The sequence below is a fragment of the Vicia villosa genome, linkage group LG2, assembly GCF_029867415.1.
Source record: "Vicia villosa cultivar HV-30 ecotype Madison, WI linkage group LG2, Vvil1.0, whole genome shotgun sequence".
NCBI lineage: Eukaryota > Viridiplantae > Streptophyta > Magnoliopsida > Fabales > Fabaceae > Vicia > Vicia villosa.
The window spans coordinates 187,788,841-187,812,763 of record NC_081181.1 but is presented as its reverse complement, the minus strand read 5'-3'; the positions used below and the strand labels follow the sequence as shown (position 1 = coordinate 187,812,763).

General features: G+C 31.9%; 5 protein-coding genes and 1 pseudogene across 13 annotated transcripts; all 6 read right to left on the bottom strand.

Moving 5' to 3' along the window:
• Positions 1 to 363: 363 nt before the first annotated feature.
• Positions 364 to 4,978, bottom strand: LOC131653294 (disease resistance protein RPV1-like; annotated as a pseudogene).
• LOC131650905 (disease resistance protein RPV1-like) lies at positions 660 to 4,925 on the bottom strand. Its single transcript, XM_058920608.1, has 5 exons — positions 4,450 to 4,925; positions 3,452 to 4,271; positions 2,808 to 3,089; positions 1,235 to 2,701; positions 660 to 1,139 (listed from the first exon to the last, which is right to left on the bottom strand). The coding sequence occupies exons 1-5, from the start codon at positions 4,923 to 4,925 to the stop codon at positions 660 to 662; spliced, it is 3,525 nt and encodes a 1,174-aa protein (XP_058776591.1).
• Positions 4,979 to 10,042: 5,064 nt separating the features above from the next.
• Positions 10,043 to 11,782, bottom strand: LOC131653293 (pentatricopeptide repeat-containing protein At1g62930, chloroplastic-like). The gene has a single exon (XM_058923395.1). The coding sequence runs from the start codon at positions 11,766 to 11,768 to the stop codon at positions 11,325 to 11,327; it is 444 nt and encodes a 147-aa protein (XP_058779378.1). The 5' UTR covers positions 11,769 to 11,782; the 3' UTR covers positions 10,043 to 11,324.
• LOC131650904 (pentatricopeptide repeat-containing protein At1g09900-like) lies at positions 11,167 to 11,798 on the bottom strand. Its single transcript, XM_058920607.1, has 2 exons — positions 11,336 to 11,798; positions 11,167 to 11,222 (listed from the first exon to the last, which is right to left on the bottom strand). Exons 1-2 carry the CDS (start codon positions 11,796 to 11,798, stop codon positions 11,167 to 11,169), a joined length of 519 nt encoding a protein of 172 aa, XP_058776590.1.
• Positions 11,799 to 12,562: 764 nt separating this feature from the next.
• On the bottom strand, positions 12,563 to 19,487 carry LOC131653290 (pentatricopeptide repeat-containing protein At1g12300, mitochondrial-like). Of its 9 annotated transcripts, none has more exons than XM_058923387.1 (4): positions 17,658 to 19,483; positions 15,578 to 15,642; positions 13,380 to 14,098; positions 12,563 to 13,292 (listed from the first exon to the last, which is right to left on the bottom strand). In XM_058923387.1, the coding sequence occupies exon 1, from the start codon at positions 19,356 to 19,358 to the stop codon at positions 17,685 to 17,687; it is 1,674 nt and encodes a 557-aa protein (XP_058779370.1). In that variant the 5' UTR covers positions 19,359 to 19,483; the 3' UTR covers positions 12,563 to 13,292; positions 13,380 to 14,098; positions 15,578 to 15,642; positions 17,658 to 17,684. The 9 variants fall into 9 exon arrangements, with proteins under 9 accessions (XP_058779370.1, XP_058779375.1, XP_058779371.1 ...); XM_058923389.1 differs by having other exon boundaries at positions 12,564 to 13,292; positions 13,380 to 13,492; XM_058923391.1 differs by having other exon boundaries at positions 12,564 to 13,292; positions 13,380 to 13,481.
• Positions 17,685 to 19,358, bottom strand: LOC131650903 (pentatricopeptide repeat-containing protein At1g12300, mitochondrial-like). Its single transcript, XM_058920605.1, has one exon. It carries the CDS (start codon positions 19,356 to 19,358, stop codon positions 17,685 to 17,687), a length of 1,674 nt encoding a protein of 557 aa, XP_058776588.1.
• Positions 19,488 to 23,923: the final 4,436 nt, after the last annotated feature.

Below are 23,923 nucleotides of genomic sequence, written 5' to 3'. Positions count from 1 at the left end.
TCAATAGTGTGATAGTAACTTATGAAGACAAACATGAATATCGAACTTGACACTAACACGTAGACAATGATAATAATATAAGGAAATGAGAGTGATTCATACCTGACGTGTGCAATATAGGCAATTATAAGTGACTGTGTGTGATTGTTGTTGGTGGATTTGTTTGAATGAAGCAATTCAGAGTTCTGTGGATTTATTTCTTAAGTTTAACAATTTAGGAATCATCTGAAGGCCGGAATTTCATGTTAAGTCTGAATACACAAAGAATTGACATTACAAAGAAAAAGACTAAGCAGAATATACAATATCTCCAGCAGAAACCAACCGTTTAGTAAGTATTTTTCACTACCATCCATGCAAATCTTCCACAGAAACTTCAATTTTTCAATTTATTTAGAAACAGTTGTAAAATTACTAAGACAATAGTATGATTCCTTTACATTACATAACATTAATAATCCCCACTGTTATGTTGAGGGGAAAAGAAGACATACGTATTACACTTGATGATGTACCCCTAGAGTGGGCGCTGCAACTTAACAGAGCCACCAACCTATAACGGCGATTTAGTGAGCACATAGAAAAATACATCATCAAATTATGAAACAAATTAATAGTACTACACTACAGGAAGAAAATTTATGACAATTTGGGCAAAATCAATTGTATACTTCAACATTCTGAGGGAACTCAATATTAGCATCATTCTCTGGGTTGGTGAATCGAATATCCTTCATGCTACTTTTCTCTTTCAATACATGGATTCCGCTATTCATGAATGGGAATCCAAAGTTAACCTCTGCATGGTTCCACTTATTTTCTAAAAGTGCTCTGTCCATATTATCATTGAAGTTTTTCATTTGCATGTGAAAAAGATTTAAAGTATACATTTTGGCCGGTGACGTACGTATCTTCAAACCATGTGTATATAGAAATGTATTTCCATTGATGGTCACTCTTACACGATGTCGAATATCATCTACCCATGTCAATGGAGAAACAACACAGAGAACTATGGCAGGAAACTTATTGCGAAACCAGAAAGAAGTTGACAATCCTGCCAAGCATTGGTAGTCGAACCATTCTGGAATCTTTGCTCGTGGCAAACAGAACCGAGTGTTTCCATACTCATGCCATTCCTGTTAAGCAAAAATAATATTGTAAGTTAATATCAATAAAAATATCAGTTTTTATATTAAATACATTGTCAAAACAGTACCAAATAAATCATAACCTGACTTAATAGTTTGCTTTTACATGACGAAGTCAACGATTTGCAGTTTAATGCAGATAATTCTTTTAAGCCTGGTGGAATCCCTTTAATTTCCTGAAGTTCCTCACAATCATCCAAGACAAGCCTCCATAAAAAGTGACATTTTTCAATAGATTTAGGAAGTGCTGTGACTTGGCAGTCAGTTAAATGTAATTCTTTCACATTAGCAAACAACATGAGACCTATTGACAAATATTCATCTGAAAGTTTGCATTTCGTGAGACAAATATATTCTACTTGTGAAGATTGCACCGGGCTCACTTTTTTTTCAGCCTTGATGGTAAGTTTAGCCAACATTGACATTGCAGCAACTCTATTTGGTAAATTAACAATTCCACAGTTACATGGATATGATGTTGGGGGCGGAGTAAAATTTCGAAATGGAAATGGCAATTTTTTTATGGGAGTGCTACCCAAGTAAAGTTGTGGTATATTTCTCATCTCTCCTAATATTTCTGGAAAACACTCTAAACTTAGACAATATGAAAGATTGAATTTTACCAATGAAGTCAACCTCAACGGTGGGATACTCCTAAGCATGATGCAATATTCAATACTCAAGATTTCAAGTTTATCCAACAATCCATCCACTACAATTGGAAAGCTCTCGAGATTATAACAATGAGAAAGGTCGAGTTCTTTTAAGGAATTTAACTTGAGAGGAGGAATACTCCTGAGACTGTCACAACTTTTAACAAGCAGGGTTTGAAGTTTGCCAAGAAACCCGTCCATCACAAGTGGAAAACTCTCAAGACTATAACAATGTGAAAGATCCAGTTTTTCTAGCGAATCCAACTTCAGAGGCGGAATACTCCTTAGCTTGACACATCTTCTAACACTCATAGTTTTAAGCTTATCCACTAACCCATCTACCACAGGTGGAAAGCTCTCAAGACAAGAACATTGTGACAGATCAATTTCTTCCAGAGAGGCCAACTTGAGAGTTGGAATACTCCTAAGCTGGATGCAATTAATAGCTCTCAAGGTCTTAAGATTAACGAGCAACCCGTCTTCCACAAGTGGAAAACTCTCAAGGCTGGTACAATTTGAAAGATCTAGTTCTTCAAGAGAAGCTAGCATAAGAGGTGGAATAGTTCTAATTTTGCGGCAACTTATAACCCTCAAGATTTGAAGCTCACCAACAAATCCATCCACAACGCGAGGAAAACTTTCTAGACTATCACAATGTGAAATATCGAGTTCTACTAGTGAAGCCCAATTGAGAGGTGGAACACTATGGATTACATTGCAATGCATAATTCTCAAGATTTTGAGTTTGTACAGAAACCCAATCGATTTACCAATTGCAATTAGATTCCCACAATTTTGAAATGAAAGTTCTTCTAAATTTGGGAGACTAGATAGGTCAGGTGTTTTTGTTAAAAGTTTAAAATGGTCAAAATTTAAAACTTTCATGTTCTGGAACTTCTGCAAAAAAAAATTGGAAATACATGCAAATAAACAAATAATGTATTAATAATCTTAAACTGGATTTATTAATATAAGATAAGAGATATAAATATGTTACACTTGCCTTCTGGAGAAAGTCCTCACACTCAAATGGATTTGTTGTAAAGTTAGAGCCAAAATTGCATATAACAAGTTTCTCCGAATAAAAACCAGATGGTAAATTTGATGAAGGATACTCACACCATTCCAGTACTCTTAGACTATTTGGAAGATAGTTGGGACTTTTAGAAAAAGTAGCATGCCTAATAATTAGTGTTTTGAGATTTTTCATCTTCTTGAAAGCTTCTCCATCCCATTTTACTTTATTTAAACTATCCAAATAAATGATTTCAATTGAACTGGTTCCCTATAAACAAAACAAAACAAAAAAAGGAAAAATCAAAAAAATACATTGCAGAACTTATCCCACATATTTAAAGGTCTTTACATATTATAGAAGGAAAAATTGTAATGTGACAACAATAACATTATTTATGCAGAAATCAAAGTTGAATATAAGAAGCCAAATCTCCAGGGAGCCATAATCTACTGCGCTTTCCAGGCTTTTTCGTTGACTCTTGTCTTACAATATCTTTCCCCATGTCCTCTATCATATCATGTAATGTAATTTTATCAAACTCACTTATCTTTATGAGAGATTTTTCAAGTAGCACATTGATGTGGTCTTTCTTGCTCTCACCATAATGAGCATGAAGTATTTTTTTCAACCTTTGCCAATTTACATCCTTTGAAGCAACAGGCAATATCAAGAAAAACACTCTTTTCTTCTTCATTCAAAGCATCAAAGCTCATTTGTAGTATGATTTGAATCTTTTTGTTAGGAATCCTCCTATCATAACTATCTAAAACAAAATTACATTGTTCTATTGTTTTATTAAATAACTGAGAAGATATTACTTCCAAAACCAATGGAATCCCAGAAGCATATCTTAAGGCACGTCTTAAAACACGCAAATAATCTGAACGTTTTTTGTCTGACTCGGAAATTTTTCTTTTTCGTTTAAGTAATAATCTATAAGAGTCCCAGTAGCTCAACTCCTTCACCTCATATGTGCTTTCAACTCCATGATCTGTCAGCAATCTTTTGTCCCGAGTGGTGATGATGATTCTAGTTGTAGGACCAAACCACTCGTGTCTTCCAGCAATAGCCTGTAATTGCTCTGGCTCATTAACACCGGTTAACTCAATTTTCTCTCCAACTACTTTAGAAAGAAAAATCATTTGGAGATATGGCAACCCATGTTTCTCAGAATTTTCTCTAACATTTTCAAGAAAGCACGACCCTTCAAATTGATGGGCAATCGAATTAAAAACTGCTAGAGCAAGAGTTGTTTTTCCTATTCCACCAATTCCATGAATCCCTACCATGCGGACTTTCTTATCATGCCCAACATTCAAAAGTGACATTAGATGTTGTATTTGAGGCTCCAGTCCAACTAGGTAATCATCAACAGGTAAAGTAACCGGTTTTATCTTTTGTAAGACTTGTTCAACAATCTTTCCAATAAACTCATGCTCATACCCATCCCTATCCAATAAGAGAAAAGAAATAATTCAAGTGCATCAAGTCTATGTTTGTAAGTAACACTTATTTATTATTTTCTCTTAATAATCAATGAATTTAGAGTGTGGAATAACTATTATGATGATTGAATAATAAATTAACAAATAAAGAAAGCTAGAAAAAGAAAAAAAGAGTAACATACCCTTTCTTGTAATGAAATCCAGACAAATTAGCAACTTGATGCAGAGACGTCTTCCATTTGTCATTCGTGTTATGACTGGATGAGCTGGCTTCGTCATGTTTATCCATGGCTTCTCCATAAGTTCTTTTCAACTTTCGTACATCAGAGGGATCCACCTTATAAAAAACCGGCAAAATAGAACGATCCTTACCGTTCACTGAATCAAGGATCTTAGAGAGTTCTTGTAAGCAAAAGGATGAAGAAGCGTAGTTCTTAGAGAGGACAACGATGGCGATTTTGGAGTGTTCAATTGCTTTGAGAAGTGATGGTGTGATTTCATCCCCTTTTTGAAGCTTTTCGTCATCCATGAAGGTTCGAACACCTTTGTCATCAAGAGCTTTGCGGAGATGGCCGGTGAAACCATAACGAGTATCGTCGCCTCTGAAACTAAGGAATACGTCGTAGGTAAATTCCTCGTTGACGGAAGCCATAGCCATGTCAACTGTCAACTGTGAAGTGTAGAAATGTAAGGCAATGGAAAATGTCTTTATATTAAGACACTCAAATACTACTCCTCTTTTATTAGGAAAAATGATATTGTTAAAGGAAAAGGGAGATATGCACTGACAGTGTAAAAAATAATTTTACACTGTCAACCAATAACGATTATGAATCAGGATAAGTCAGACTGGAAATTTAAAAAAACTTGTATCACAACGTTATATTCTAATTGAATGACAGTGTAAAACTTTTTTATATTGTCCGTGTATAACCATTAAACTCATTGTTAAATAAATGCTACACCTATACCGAAAATACTACTCACATGTATATGTGAAAAATATTTTCATTTTTTTAAATATTTTCATAAAAAATTATTTTAATTAATGAAATTTAAAACTTAACACTAAATTATATTAAAAGTAGTTTTAGAAAGAAATATATTAGAAGTAAAATAAAAATAAAAATATTGTTCATGTACTTGTGAACAGTGTCTACAATGTAGGTGTGATATTTAGTGTATGAATGTTATTTTTCTTTTTTATACCTAATACATACATTGTATACACTGTTTATCACATTTATACGGTAACAATAATTTTACACTTAATACATGACGCACACTCATGCGTAGCCGTAGTGCCTATATTGGGCCAAGAGACTTGCCTAAAAAGTTATGGACTTTAGCCATGCCTCATGGATTTTAGAGAACCAGCCACTGGAGTGGTTGTTAAATTACATGAGACTCGGTTTAGACATCATTACAATCACACTAAAAGATAATCAATAACATTAAGAGTATATTTGAATAGACGGTGGACATAATTTAGTTTGGTAGAATTGATTTTAATAAAATTGAGTTAATCAAAATTAATTAATGTTTGGATACATTCATGTATAAGTGAGTTGAACAATAAATTTTAATGTAAAAATCACTCAGAATCAATTCTGGAGGAAAAAACTACAAATTTTAGCTTCAATTAGAATCAATTCTTGAAGCAAAATCAATTCCACTGTTAGAAAACCAAACACCTCAAAATCACTCAGAATCAATTATACATCTCTAAAATTGATTCTAGATCTTGTAGAAGTAGAATCAAACATATACTAAGAAATACACATATACAATAGTCTCTCATCTCACGTGAGTTAACTCTCAATACCATCAACAACCTTAAAACCTCTAACAACTCAGTATAATTGGTGTCCACTGTGGGGCCCTAATAAATCTGACCCGTACACCCAAAAAATATATGCCTGCCAAACCTTAAATGTCGACAATCCTCTTGTTGGTTTCAAAGTAGAAAACATTATTTCTTCCGGGGCCAAAACCACCTTCTTCGAGGAATATGCATTCGTCATTCACTCGTACAATGATGACCCCCATGGTGATCTCCATTTGGTGTGATGAATGGGAAATTAAGGGGGTCCTAATTGATCAGGGAAGCTCTGTGAGTATTCTCTATTGGGATGTATTTGAGAGGCTCCGCCTAGATTTGGATGATCTCAAACCATTTCAAAGATCTTTGGCAAGGTTCACGAGTGAGTGGTGTAGCAGGTGAATGGTATATAATGTTGAAGACTATTTTTGGGACGGAGGAAAATACCACACATGTCAAGATAAGGTATTTAGTCATTGATGCACTTTCATCATATAATATGATCATATGGCGACCAACTTTTAACAATTTAGGACCGCCTTATCCACCTTGTATCTATGTATGAAGTTCTCTCTTTCAGATGGGCGATTGGGCGTTATACAGGAGGCAGGAGATTACCAAAAAGTGTTATGTGGGAAGCTTGAAGCTAAAGAAAGTTAAAACATTAAGGGTGAACATCATGGTCATAAAAGTGAAGGCCTCCAGGAGAAATTCTCGCAGAATAAAGTCTAATCGTTCCAAAAGAAGAAAACATGAAAGATGGTGAAAAAAACCCACTATCATGATGTGACGACTGACGACCAAGACAGTGGAACTCTTTTAGTTTAGTTTATTGAGTATGTTTTAGGGAAGTTATAGTCTCAGTCGTGTTTCTATGAACAATGACATTTCCGTGACGATACTTTTTTCCTCTGTTGAGAAGAGTTAAAATAAATGAATTAAAATACTTGTGAATGAGAAGTTATTGGTGGTTACTTCCTACTCTCATAGAAATTTAAGATTTCCACTATAACATGTGAATAAAAATGGACAACATCATGTTTAAAATAAATTGGAATAAAATTTCGTAGACATCATTTATCAAAACTTAAGATAAACATGGAAATGAAAAAATATTTCAACCTATATTTTTTAGAAATAAATTTGCAATCCATAAATCAAACCTCCCCTTATTTATTTATCTTCAAGGATATAAGTGTCAAATTATGGCTGACATAAAAACCTACTAAATTTGTTTTTATTATTGTTATTTATTTATTTAAACTTTTTGGCCAATGAAACTTCCTGGAGGAAAAAAGTGACAACGCGTTATTAACAATATGCACTAGATGAATAAATTTGGTATGAAGATGATGAGGTTTCCTTGTCGTCAGAGAAAAATAAATAGGAGCAAAAGAAGTTTCCTTTGTTTGAACAATTAAATAGGATAAGTTAAAAAAATCAATTTGTAAAAAAAAAAATTTATAAGTTAACATTTAAATAGGAGATCACCCTAAGGGCAATGGTTAAACATTTCAAAATAGTAAATTTATCTCGGTAATCTGTGTATTTAATGCCTTGAAAATTGAAAAATTAATCTTCCTATAAAATATTTTCTTTTCTTAGAATGCTTAACCATTGCTCTGAGGGCACTGGTTAGCAAGACCATTTTTTTTAAATATAAAAGTGAGAATAAATTTGTCAAATGTGTGTATTTTTTTAAATATAAGTTTGTCTCACCTTTTTTTCAGCCCCATGGATTATGGATATAGAGAATTTGCCAAATGTATCCATAGAATGTAACCTTTGAACAAAATATCTATTATGAATTTCTATTTTCAATCACAAAACTTGTTTACATAATAACAAACTCCTAAAGTTTGGTTTCCTATTGCCGCAAAACACTTCAAACCTTGGAAAAAAAATAGAACACAGAACAGAAGAGCCACCAGAGGCTAGTTATATGAATTATAAGCACTGAGCTGAGCAGGATGCAAACTTCCTTTGCAGCAGAAGCACTAGCTTGCTTGTTTTTTCCAATTACATTCATGTGTCGGCTTCGCAGATTTAAGAACCTCTATTGTGGTTGGTGCATTTGTATTAGCCTACAGGGTGTTAGTTTGAGTCTCTAAACCTCTGCTGGAATGCTAAAGAAAAAGATGCTAGCATGTGAACTATTGATGATCAAGCAATTCATACTAGAGATGTCAGTGGGTTACATAAGGCAGCCTTATTAAATGATCTCAAAACCACCAACTCTACTTGTTCCACCTTTCTTATTGTGTTGGTGATGTCTCACTATCTTGTGTACAAAGAACTTGCACTCTACCCTGAGTTTAAATTCTTAATACACTTTAAACACACGTGTCATTGAACTAAAACAAGAGTATTGGTATAAGATAGAGCAGGATAATGAGGGGGGGCATTCCCCAACCAGATTCAGGAACAGAATCTCTTAGCTACTCCCACAGGAGGTGCGTGTGATTCTTCGTCTAGAAAGTAATTTCAATTGTCGCTGGCCATGTAGTGAAGCAGGAAATCTTAAGTAGGATCGGTCGGCTTGTGAAAGATTGTAAAACTCAGGTTGATAGTACGGCACGAAGGGAAAAATGGTAATTTTATACATACACACACACCAAAACATGAAAATTATAATTGAGGCACAAAAGAAAACACCAACACGTTTTTTTTTACGATCTTACTTCAAAACGCTCAATCTTGACCACACCGACGACGAAAACGATCTTTCTCTGATTGTAGCACTCTCTCCGGCACCATTAGCACGTAAGATTTTATGAGCTTACGATCAAGCACTCGATCTTGACCACACTGGTAGTTGGTGTTTTGAAATTTTTTGCAGGTATCAATCCACTCTAAAACTTGCCTAATAATTAATAGAGTTTATAGATTATGGTTAATGGTTTAAATTTGCAAAATTCTAGTTAATAGTTAGAACTTTACGAAGCATAGACACTCCGAACACGACACCGACACGGCAACACTGATAATACTTTGAAAAATGAATAAATTAAAGGTAATCACAAATGTCAGTTTAGGTGTTAGAGTCTGACACGGACACGGACACAGACACACTATTTTTCAAGACACACTATTTTTCAGAGGAGTCAGTGTTACTTCTAAGACATTAATTAATCTATCACAGTATCTAGACAATACAATCTGTATTTTTTTACTTTATAATGGCAAAACAGTATAGTAAACATGTTCATGGGATTCAACGATACGCATTAAGCACAACAATGTTTGTATGTTCTATCATAATATCAAGTGGCATAATGTATTGATATTAAAAGCACATTATTGAATATTCCAACTGCCTATAGGCCACACCAGCAACCATTATAGAAAACATCTGTATTTTATTTACATTCAATATTAATGAACTGTAAACAGAATCAAATGTATAATCCTGTGCACAGTCTATTTAATTATGTGCTGTTATTAAAAAAATGATTTTTTTAATCTCATTTTCCTCCTACTTTTATATAACATTTCCTTGTATATGCAACCAAACAAAATTTTGACTAAAGGTTTGAGAGTTGTGTTATCTGAGTTACATGCACAGAAACTACATGTTTTATAATAGACTTGAGAGTAAGAACCACGAGGAAACCACTGGAAACATGTTCTATGCACAAATCAATGGAGATAAATACAAGTATCAGATGCATATATAATGTACACAAAATGTTTGACACTTGAAAAGTGAAGAGGTTGTTTTCCAACTCGCTGATACTTGTAATAGTCTAAATAGCAAAAAATAATTGGTAATGAAGAATGAACATACTAAACCTCCTTTCAAACCCTCTAAAAATGAATATCCCAAAGCAAACAATATCACCTCATTGACATTATATCAATATCCATCCAAAGGGTCATAGAGAGGTATAGGAAAAGTAAAAACAAAATTAAAAGTATTCAGAAACAAAACTATAATCTTTTTGGCCCGCTTAATGTATTCATAGACACAATCTTGTAGTACAGTATTTGAGGTTGTTTATAACATAGCAGTAAAATGTGATAGTCAAAATAAAAATATGATTATGTACACTTGAACTTTCTATGTCCAAAATAATTCTTGAGGGTTCTATGCTTCCCAAATAAGCGAATGAAGTAATAGTCAAAATGTGCACCTATAAGAAATATGTCACAGATAGAGGCTAATGTAGCAACATCCTATTGTTAAAATAAAATAAGTAATCTGCCACACTATCATTGGACTTGAGGGTGCATTCTTCTTTTCTTTTTCTTTTGGTAGAAATCTTGATTTCGCGTTCTATGCACATATCAATGTGAGACAGATACTAACTTGGGGAATATCTGATAGTTAGAGAGCTCAGTACAGAGAATCCAATTAGTACAGGAGATCTAGTGTAAGAACAGGAAAATGAGATCAGAGAATATTAGAGAAGAAATGAACTATGTGGCGAAATTGATGATGGTAAAAGAAATATTCCAACAGCCTATAGGCCAAACCAGCAACCATTACAAAATGCATGTGCGCCCCCTACAATTGTGAACATAACAAGACATATGCTAAAATTACTTAATTCATAATGGTTCAGGTATGTTGCAGTATGCAAAAACTGTGACACAATGGTGATAAAATATAAGCATCGAGTGTATAGATAATGATGCAACACCTCTAGAGTAAGCACCAAAACAACAAACAAAACTAGAGACACCTAAGCATGGAGCATTAAAACTTACATTTAAAGAATCAAAAGATAATCTACATTTAGGATTCATTTACTCTCCTTTATGTTACTAATTTGAGTATGATGGTTGAAACCTCAGCCACTTTGACTAATTTTTCAAATAATTCCTTCGTTCTAAACTATCCATTGAAATTTGAAATAGAATAGAATCTCACTTGATGTAAAAAATCTTATCAGAAGTAAGAGCCCTCAGTTTCCCTCTAAAACCACTCTTGTAGCCATTTAAAGTTCTAATTTTGCACAAGCAGCATAAATTAAGTATTATAAAAAAGGATAGCTTCCAAATTCAAAAATTAGATTTAATTGAGTATATGAAACTTGTTGGAATTTATAGAAACTTAGAGAGCACACTCCAAGTTTCATTGTACAAAAGAAACAACAATAACAGAAGTTTGTTTCTCATTAGGTGAGGCAACTACAAAAACATAATGATGTCATATAGTTTAAATATAAATTCAAGATAAAAATGAGTATTAAGATAACTATTTACCTAAGAACTATTGGTCAAGTTCTAGTCTTACACTAGACCTCTCGCAATCATTTCTCTAAGAAGCTTCTCTGCTTTGTCATTTTCATTTTCTTCAAAGAGTGAAAGAATAATTATTTCATAAGTTGTAGCATTTGGAGTGCAACCATTGTCTGTCATTTTTGATAGCAAGTCCAATGCTTCATCAAACAAGCCCTTATCACAAAACCCTTGGATCATAATGGTATATGTATAAACATTAGGATTATATCCTTTGACCAAAAGATCTTCAAAAACTTTTAGTGCATCCTCTAGTCTTCCACCTTTGCAGAGTCCATTGATAAGAATATTATAAGAGAACATATCTAGTTGAATACCCTCCTCCTTAATTTTGGTTAATAACGCAATCGCCTTGTCAAGACAATTAATTTTGCAGAAAGCATCCAATATAGAATTGTACGTAATTATATTAGGTGGTTGACACCTATCATGCATCTCATCGACAAGCTCTAAAGTTAACCTCATTCAATTACGTAATTCGAGTCATGCACAAACTGTGATTCGAATCACATAGTTGCATGATTGGAATTACAAACATCTTGACAGGCACTGACTTGTCTGATTCGAGAGTTGCATGATTCGAATAAGGTATAAACTATGATTCGAATCACATATACCAGAATTTTCCTTTTCACAACTGTTTTTCTTGATTTGAATTATGGATTGTAAGTGATTCGAATCACAGACAAGAAATCTCAATTTTTCAAAATAGTTTGAGATTCCACTTCCCACATGACTTAAAATGATATCACCTATGATTCTTGTTTTATTAACTCAAGCAATTGACTTAAACCTTCATGATCAAATCTCAAATATAACAATTGATTTATGCATGCTAAAAACGAATAAACGAATTGATTCAAACTTGATTTTGAGAGGTGCAATCATGAAGGAGACGCAATAAACGATAATAAGTGAAAGCTAAAGACAAGCAATAAAATAACCATATTGAGGGTGCTCTCCTGAATGTGTTAAGGACATGTAACAGTCTCCCCCTAGAGATATGCACCATCAATATTAGTAAGATATATTACATTAATTTATTATTAATTGGTTTTTAATTTTTTAATACAATTATTAATTTAATTTTAAGCTTAAATACATTTTTGGTCTTCCATATTTTGATGGTTTTTAATTTGGTTTAAATATGTCAAGGATCCCTATAAATATGACAATCTTCAATTTACATTAGAAAAAGATACATGGATTGCGAGGATTTTAAACCCATTTAAATAACTTAAAAAACAATAAATTTTTACAAACAATTAATCAAACAATTGATAGGAAAATCTTTGTTACCCTCGTCAACATCCATGATGTGTATACAAGTGATATTGTGAAAATTTATTAATCATGTTTGATTTCGTAAATAGTTAGAAGCTGTGAAAATCTATATGATCTACCCCTTTAATAAGCAGATCATTAATCATTGTAACAGTTCATTATCATGATCAACATGTAAAATCAATCCAGCAAAATTTATTGAATTAGAATAGTACAACAAAATAAACAACATCATTTTATATACATTTAGTTTACATACATACTAGTGCAAACATTGGTTGCTGCTGTTTCAAAACAATATATGCATAGCAGCTTAGCAGTAGATGCCATAGGCAATAGCATTGTCTAAAAAACTCAAAAAGACTTAACGAATAACTAGCATAGTCATTTGTATTCTCCACTTGCTATCACATTTTGAAATCATTCGAACGATAAGCATCCAAATCACATATGATGAAGGGATCCATGGATGTCTTTTCTATAATTTTAAAAGCCAAGTCCAATGCTGCATTGTTACCAAAAGAGTAATTTCTTTGAGGTTGTGATGTTACACAATAGTAGTCACCACAACTACTAGGCATTTTTTCTTTCCCTTTAAGATCTTGAGTGCTCTTCTGTTTTTTTATCGTCAATGATCATTGCTTCCTTTAGCTTCTTGCTTTCCTCCACAAATGGCTACATGAAAAAGTTTTTAGAAATGTAAAATTCGAAGCAACAATATAAAATCTTTCAACTACATTATGTCAATTTCATCTTTTGTACCTGTTTATCAATGTCTGACAAACTCTTGCATCCTTCGACAGCCGTGCGCAGGATTGCTTTGCAATCTATGTCCTGACGACAAGCTTTTAATCGGGCACATTCCTGACGACAATCTATGTTTGATATTTTTATTTAAATTGTATTTTCAAAAAAAATAAATAATAATTCTAATAAACATGAAATTATAACATTAAAAAGTGTAAATGAGTAATAAAACTATTAAAATTAAATTTAGTTGGAGGGTGCAGGGCGGGTACTAGTACCACCCGCACCCGTAAATAAAAACCAGGTTTTCCCCGCATCCGCCCCCGATTAAACCGGGTTTTCTCCGCTAATTTCGGGGCGGAGACGGGTTTATTTGCCATGCCTACTCAAAACTATGTACCTTGGAGAGGCAACTCAACTCACCTCCCAACAGTTTGTTCACATTCAGAGCCAAATTAGTAAATTCTACCTAGAGAAATAACATTGCACAACTCAGCCCATTGATCACAGGTAGTAACAATGGTGTAATAATCACAACAATATATGAGATTGCAAAAGCCTACCATAGTACCATATGTATTTCATGGAAGATACAAAAACAAGGCTGGCAGCTGTAATTTCAAACTGGACACTTATATTTCATGATGCAAGGGATTACAATATTTATTCTTTACTGAATAGTGCTCCTTCAAATATTTTTGTAATTTAACATGTCATCATAATTTATCTCCAATCTGTATGTTCCATCATAATATCAAGAAACATAATATTCAATAACAATAAAATTAATGAAACTCGTGAAGAATAACATTTGAATAACATGTTCTTTGCTTAATCAGCACACTGTGTTTATATATATAATGATAACACTTATAACAATGTACAAATACACAAACCCAAAAAATTAGTATTCAGAAACAAAATTATAAGTATACGGAAACAAAATTATAATCTTTTAGCCCACTTAATGTATTTATAGACACAATAGTATTTGAACTATCTGTGTCAAAATAATCCTTGATGGCTCTATGCTTCACAAATAAGACATGTGCACCTATAATAAAACAACAGACATACACTCTCAAACAGTGAGAGAAATCCACCTAGCATATGAAATATGCCACACATAGAGGCTAATGTAGCAACATCCTATTGTCAAAATAATATAAGTAATCTGCCACACTATCATGGGACTGAAGGATGCATTCTTCTTTTCTTTTTCTTTTGGTAGAAATCTTGATTTCAATTAAAGCTACGCTCAGCTCATATGTTTTTTACGAGAAAAGGAGTAATAGTATAATTAGTATTCAATAATAAGTCATATTCGAGTTGAAAGATAGAACAAGTATATGTAGAAAAAAAAGTCATCTAATTACCTGGTGTTTGAGTATCAACTTTAAACTTTATAGTAAATCACTGGACGCACGCTCTATGCGCAAATCAATGTGAGACAGATACTAACTCAGGGAACATCCGAGAGTTAGAGAGCTTCGCCAAACAAGCCCTTGTTACAAAATCCCTTGATCATAGCATTTATATGTATGGACATTTAGATTGTAGCTTTTGACCAAATATCTATTTTGCATATGAATTTCTATTTTCAATCACAAAACTTGTTTACATGAGAACAAACTCCTAAAGTTTAGTTTCCTATTGCCGCAAACAACTTCAAAGCCTTTGCAAAAAATAAACCACATAATAGAACAGCCACCAGAGGCTAGTTTTTATGAATCAAAAGCACTGATAAGGATGCAAACTTGCTTTGCAGCAGAAGCACTAGCATGCTTATTTGCTCCAATTACATTCATGTGTCGGTTTGGCAAATTTCAGAACCACTTTGGTGGTTGGTGCATTTGTATTAGTCAGCTGGGTGTTAGTTTGAGTCTCTAAACCTATGCTGGAAGGCAGCTGTATTAAATGATATCAAAACCACCAATTCTACTTGTTCCAGCTTTCTTATAAAAACAAAGTATACACCAATGCATTGAATTCATTAAAGGTATAAAGACATCGGGGTTGATGTTTTCTAATGAGTTTTATAACAAATCAATAGCATCTTTCAATTGACCCATAACACATAAACCACTAATTAAAGAACTAAAAGTGACAACATTAGGAGAAATTCTCTTAGCAACCATTTCAAAATATAAAGCAGCAGCACCATTAACAAGTTTATTTTTGCACAAACTATCAATAATCATGTTGTACTTTACCATATTAGGCTGAACAAATTTCCCATCAACTTGTCTCAGCAATTGCAGAGCTGCTCTTGTTTACCCTGAATTACATAACCCATTGATTAAGGTCCCATAACTAACTACAAAATTGCTTTAACAAAAGAGACTTCTGTCAAAAAATATCATAAGCCACCAGAGTAACAAAAACAATATCATAATTGGGCATGAGTACAGGGCATGCATGATATGCTATACTATGTCTTTGAGTAACACCACATGTATTGAAACATAAACTTCAGTTAAGCAAAATTTTAATCATGCCAAACAAGTTTTCCAAGAATCAAATTAAACATCAAAATTAGCAATTGTGCAGAAAACATAATCAAGCTTCCCACGAGCATGCAAGTTCTAAATTCTAAACAACATTCCCAGTGACCAAACCATTTTAAGACTTTTCTAGCTCTCAATAGTCAATACTTCACTCCAATGCTTAATAAGTAGATTATGAAGTTGTACTGGGACTTTTGGTACACAATAGGCAGCAATTTAATTTAGGCATATGAACACACTAAGGTATTCTTAGCTTGCTTCAATTAAGTTCCAAGCTTGTGTATGTTGTTTACAAAGGTTTTGGTGTTTCAAGCTTGTATGTGTTGTCTGCAATATTTATCAATCCATTCTCCTACTAAACTAACTCTTAGTAAATTCAGGTATTACCATTGACCAAGAAATTAGGTCTCAAAACTACATAGATAAGTATAATGCAGAAACACAGATTCTGCATGCATCCTTGCGCTTCAGTACCACTAATTTACTTCTAGTAGTATCTACAACTTAAGTAAATATTTGATCATGAAATTGCATTGAAAACCCATGAACTAAACTTGAATTCTTTCTTGCATTGAAAACCCATGAATTGAACCTGATTTAAACCTTAAAAAACTAGAACATCAAGTTCCCTTATAAAAAACAGTGTTGCCTATGGCGGTCCATGGTGGAGAGCCAAAATCCCACCATACCTGCCGCTTTTGCAGCGCTGTTATAGGGAATTATGGTGGAAAAACCTGCAATATCGGTCGATTTTTACCATTTCGGCGAGTCCGAAAACCGACATGTATATCCACCATAGTGACCATGGCGCCGCTATTTGATAACACTACTAACAAGGAATATCTGAGTGTTAGAGAGCTTGGTACGAGGATTCCAATTAATGCAGGAGATCTGGTGTAAGAGCAGGAAAATGAATCCAGAGAATATTAGAAAAGAAATGTACTATCCAACAGCCTATTAGCCACACCAGCCTATTCTCAGTTTCTGAAATATATAAACACACTTAACAAAAGAAACAGCAATAACAGAAGTTTGTTTCTCATTTAGGGGTGGGAATAGGCTGGGCCGAGCTAGGCTTTGCCAAGCCTGAGCCTGGCCTGCTATAATATTCAAAGCCTAAGCCTGGCCTGTAGTTTATCATAGGCTTATTTTTTTGGCCTGGGCCTGGCCTTTTTGAAGGCCTGACTGGCCTATTAGCCTACTTAAAAGCCTATTTCATTTGAACATTTATAAATAAGTCATTCAACTCGTCTTTATATAGACTAACAAATTAAAAGATCAATGAGATTAAATGTTTGTTTGCATTAGTTTATTTGAGTTTACCTAGTAGCATAAATTTTGTGATATTATTTGTTTGAGAGAACTTATCGAAACAACTTATGACATTGTTCATAAGATTCTTTTCATTTTATTTTCATAATTTCTTCAAGAAAACTAAAATTTATTTTTATATTTTTAATTTAAAATAAAAAATATAATATAATAATAATAAAATTATTCATATTTATTTAAATAGGCCGGCCTCTTAGGCTTAAAAGGCTTTTTATGTGGCCTGTGGCCTAGCCTTTTTAGCTAAATAGGCTTATATAAAAGCCTAGGCCTTTTCTATTTATCTAAAAAGCTTGGCCTGACTTAGGCCTATGTAGGCTGGGCCGTAGGTCCCTGTTAGTCGGCCTGGCCTATTCCCACCCCTACTCATTAGGGGAGGCAACTACAAAAACCAAATGATGCCATACAGTTTAAATACAAATTCAAGATAAAAACGAGTAATAAAATAACTATTTACCTAAAAACTATTGACCAAGTTCTAGTCTTATAGTAGACCTCTCGCAATCATTTCTCTAAGAAGCTTTTCTGCTTTGTCATTTTCATTTTCTTTGAAGAGAGAAAGAATAAGTATTTCATATGTTATAGCGTCCGGAATGCAACCGTTGTCTTTCATTTTTGACATCATGGTCAATGCTTCATCAAACAAGCCCTTGTTGCAAAACCCATTGATAATAGTGTTATAACTATAGACGTTAAGAGTGTATCCTTTGACCAAAAGATCTTCAAAGACTTTTTGTGCATCCTCTAGTCTTCCACCTTTGCATAGTCCATTGATAAGAATATTATACGAGAACATATCTAGTTGAATACCCTTCTCCTTAATTTTGGTTAATAATGCAATCGCCTTGTCTAGACGATTATTTTTGCATAAAGCATCCAATATAGAATTGTACGTAATTATATTAGGTGGTTGACATCTATGATGCATCTCATCGACAAGCTCTAAAGCATATGATATTCTCCCAAATTTACACAAACCATCAATGAGAGAACTGTAGGTTATTGTATCAGGAATAATATTTTTGCGATGCATTTCTTGAAAAAGATTCATGCCTTCATCGACCATTTTAATCTTACAAAATCCATTAATCATGATGTTGTAGCTGTAAACAATAGAAGTCACTCCCATTTGGGCCATACTGTTGAATATATATTTGGCCTTGCATACATCATTTACCATACAATATCCATACATTAAAGAGTTATAAGTAACAACATCAGGTTTTGTGCCGTTTTTCATCATGGAAGCAACCATTGTGTTAGCTTTTTTCACCTTTCCTTCCTTACAAAAAGCATCAACCAAAATATTAAAGCTATACACACTTGGGTTGATGTTTTTTAATATCATTTTGCGTAACAAACCAATAGCGTTTTTCAATTTACCCACAATGCAAAAGCCATAGATTAATGCATTATAAGTAAAAACATTCGGAGAGATTCTCTTATCAAGCATTTCAGAATATAAATCAAAAGCATCATTAACAAGTTTATCTTTACACATACCATCAATGATTGTAGTGTACATTACCACATTAGGCTGAACCAACTTCCCATCAACTTGTCTGAGCAATTGCAAGGCTTGTCTTGTTTTTCCAACTTTGCATAGACCATTGATCAATGTCCCATAACTAACTTGATTAAAGTGAAACCCCTGTGCTACCACCTTATCATGAAATTGCAATGCTTGATGAACTTCACCTTTGAGACAGAGACCCTTGATGAGTGTAGTGAGAGTTATGGCATTTGGGTGGTAACCCTTTTTGAGAATGTTTGCAAAAACAGAAAAGGAAAGAGAGATATGACCCAATTGAGAAAAGCAATTGATCAAAATGCTCAAAGTGACTAAACTTGATTGAATTCCAGTCTTCAATTCCAATTGTCGATGAAGAGAAACAGCGGTGGAGTAATGTTTGGCCTTAACAAGTGAATCTAAGATCTTGTCAAATTCAATGATAGAAGGAGTAGGATTGTGACGGAGCAGCAAGTGATTGAACGCAGAAACAAGATTGTCATGTAATTGAGAGTATAGCCGCCTTGAAGGAAAACATGGAGTGAATTTATTAGGGTTTTGAAGTTGAAATTTGGGAATGAATTTATTAGGGTTTTGAAGTTGAAAATTGGGCATGAAAATAGAGCCGATAACATACCTCAACGACATTGTCGTATTGATTCGCAATTCAAACTTGTTTTTGTTCGAAGAGTTGAACCCTACAAATCAAACTCGTTATAATAGAGTGCCGGTTTCTGTTCCTAGTTACACGCCAAGATGCCACTTCTTTAGAAATTTATTGCTAAACAATGGGATTCATTACAATTTACCATTTTTTATTTATATTAAGTCTTTAGTTTAATAAATCAATTAGAGAAATACAATACACCCTGGCAAATATGATTGAAGATTTTCTTTCAAAGTTTAAGCCCAAGAATAAAACTCTAGGAAGATTAATTACTATGCACTGTCAGGGTAAATTTTTTTACACAGTCAGTGAATCATAACCACCTACTAATACGAATTAGTAAATAATTAAATTAAAAATAAAATATAATTTACAATCCAACGTTCATTATTCACTGACGGTGTAAAACTTCTTTACACTTACACTGTCAGTGCATTCCAATTAAACTCATATATATATATATATATATATATATATATATATATATATATATATATATAAATATATATAGGGGTGCTCGCGGTGCGGTTTGGGCGGTTTTGACGAAAAAAATCATCCGAACCGCAAGAGAAAAAATAGTGCGGTTTGGTTTGGTTCGGTTGACTTTTAAAAAAAATCCGAACCAAACCAAACCAAACTAATGCGGTTTGGTTCGGTTCGGTTGGTTCGGTTTTTTACAAATATTTTATTGAGCCATACATACACACACACACACATATATATATATATATATATATATATATATATATATATATATATATATATATATATATATATATATATATGACAACATAATTTTATATTTAGACATTCATACACTAACAAATAACAACAAAACTCGTCATATTTTGACAACAATTTTCCATGTAATATGTAAAAATTAAATTAGATAAAAGTAGAATATTAAACATAAAATAATAGCATAAAACAATATAAAATTATTGTAATGAAACAAAAAAATAGAAGAGACGAAAGATTAGTGAAGGTGAAAAAGAAAAAGAAAAAGTGTTGAGAGATTAGAGAAGAAGATGTGCGATAAAAATGAAACTGAAATACGTAACATTTACATAAAAATGAGAAGGTGAAAAAGAAAGAATATAGGAGAGTAAAGATTATAGAAGAAGAGGGAAGATGTATGTGGCAAAGAAGGTGAAATAATGTTTTTAGAGATTTGAGAAGATCAGGACTGAAATTATATGTGTAAGGATGAGAAAATTGTTCGTATTCATAAGGCTAATGTATAATAGGTTTAATTTTGGTTGGATGTGAGTTAAGTAAAATTTAGGTTGTAACATAATGCGGTTTGATTCGGTTTGGTTCGGTTTACAAAATACAAACCGCAAACCAAACCGAACCGTGCGGTTTTGTTAAAAAATGACCCAAACTAATCCGAACCAAATGCGGTTTTTTGCGGTTTCGGTTTGGTTTGGTTTGGTTTGCGGTTTTCTATTGGGTTGGTTTGGTTTTGAGCACCCCTATATATATATATATATATATATATATATATATATATATATATATATATATATATATATATATATATATATATATATATATATATATACTCCCTCCGGCCTTATTTATAAGCAAAGATTCTCTTTTTAGATTCATTGAATAATGAATGTATCTAGTCTTTTATGTAGACTAGATACATTCATTATTCAATGAACCTAAAAAAAGAACTTTTGCTTATAAATCAGGCCAGAGTAGTATAGTTTAAAGGTAATGCACTGACAGTGTAAACAAACTTTACACATACATCCAATCAAAATTCTTACACTTGTCATGTCATATTAATTTTTTTTAATTAAAATTGTTGTTTAGTTGGATACATGGTTGTGATTGGTTGACAGTGTAAAAATATTTTACACTGTCAGTGCATATCCCTTTTTCTCATATATATATATATATATATATATATATATATATATATATATATATGTATAAAACATGTCGAACATGATGATTTAGTTTACAATATAAAACCGGCACTTAGTATTTTACAAAGATCATATCATAAATAAATTCACAAGTTCATAATTTAAATTCAAATTTTAAACATAGGTATCACACATAACAAAATAATACAAAATTACAAAATATATTTGCAAACAAAATTTAATCGTAACATAATCTAATTGAATAAATTATAATAAAACAATTTTATTGTCTACTAAATTTAATTTTTAGGAAGAAAAAATTGTTTCGATGTTGGTATCCCTTTTTTCAACTTCAAAATCAAATGTATCCGAAACATCTTTATTTTTATTTTTTATTTTTATTTTTTATTGTATATATTTTATTTTATTTTTTATTTTAATTTTTTATTAAAATAATCAAAATGATGTTGTTTTAAGTTTTTAAAATAAATAAAAAATTAAAAAATGCATTTAAACCACCGGTTCTGAAAAACCGCTGATTTTTCCGGTTTACACCAATTTTTACCGGTTCACACTGGTTTAATAACATATCTGATCCAACAATCGAACCAGACCGGTTATCTGGCCGGTTCCCAGTTCAACTGGTCCCACCGGCCGGTCCAGTCCGATTTTTAAAACACTGCATATTCGTATAACAAAATTCATTGTTAGGTTGAAAACTAACATCATATTCCCCGGTCACTATTATAAAAAAAAATACTTAAAATCTTGGTCATTATTACAGGCAAAAGTCATTTACTTTTAGACTAATTAATACTTGTATTACTATTATATCCTTACTTTAATTCAAAAGCAATTAATATTGGTAGTTGATTCATCAAATATAAATAATGATACTATTGTAAATTTTACATACATGAAATCGAAAAAATTAATTGCACTTAAGTAACTTTCTTAATTAGTGTAAAAAGAGTGATTTTAGCGTATAATTATGACCGGAGAAATTATAGATCATGTCCATAAAATTTAACATCAATCAGAAATCACTTAATATGTTTTATATATATATATATATATATATATATATATATATATATATATATATATATATATATATATATATATATGAAAAGCTAACATGTGTCCCAAGGGCACAAGATAATTAGATATTTATAAAAATATTTTCTTGGAACGCGTGCATTTAATGTATCGAAACTTTAAATATGACTTTATTATATTTAATTTAATTTAATTTTTTTTAATTATAGTATCTTAACATGTGCCCTAAGGACACATGTTAGCATGACCCTATCTATATATATATATATATATATATATATATATATATATATATATATATATATATATATATATATATATATATATATATATATTAAAATAAAAATTCACGTGAATTTTAAAAAATAAAAGAAAATCCACGTAGACATATCACTTAAATAAAATTGAAGATTCTATGTCACTTGATCAACTAAGAGGCCAAAGGTATAAATTTTTTTTTTTTGTGTAAGCATTAAGATATGAAATATTAACATTAAAAGCTGGAAATCCAAAACTATTAATTAACCACTACAATTAATTAAATAAATATATAAAATTGTTTAATACGTCATTTTCTTTTCAAACAACTTCCATTACTTTTAAAACTTTTAATAATAAAATAAAATTCATTTAATATTTAATAACTATATGTTTTATTATTGCCACGATTCTTATGGTATCATGCAGTTAACTTCTCTCATAAAAATTTCCCGCCAAAACTATTAATTAATTATTTATTATTTTATTAATTCAATTAATTCAATTAATTTATTAATTTAATACTTAATATATATTTATTAATTAAATTTAAATAACCATTCCATATTTATAACAACTTCCATTACTTATAAACCACTACAATTAATTAAATAAATATATAAAATTGTTTAAAAAGTGGATACGTCATTTTCTTTTCAAACAACTTCCATTACTTTTAAAACTTTTAATAATAAAATAAAATTCATTTAATATTTAATAACTATATGTTTTATTATTGCCACGATTCTTATGGTATCATGCAGTTGAAATATTTTGACTCCAACTCAATGCACACTTCTCACCAGAATCACCTCCACTCCCACATTTCCACTACCATTCAATCTCTCACCTATTAGTATGAATAATTTTCTCCACGTACAACAACTAATTTGGCCACGTACAAAAACCAACCTATAACTTCACTAATTAATTAACTTCTTCCATCCTCCATAAACCATCTTTAAATTCACCAATTCATCAACTTCTTCTATCATTCATCTTTCATAAATTTTATACAACATTTACCTACTAATTATTCTATTAGTTCTCATGTACCGCTTTCTTCTAGCCAAATGACTACCAATTGTTCTATTAATTCTTATGTTTCCATTTTTTCTAGCCAAATGATTATTATTTCTCAAATATTTCTCTAAATATGTTTCCTCTTTCCATCTATCAAAGTTTGATTCTAATCCAAATCCACACAAATACATTGGGCCTATTTTCTTTTATTTTAAATTTCTTTTTTTTTTCCTTTATGTTTCCATTTCTTCTAGCCAAATGATTATTATTTCTCAAATATTTCTCTAAATATGTTTCCTCTTTCCATCTATCAAAGTTTGATTCTA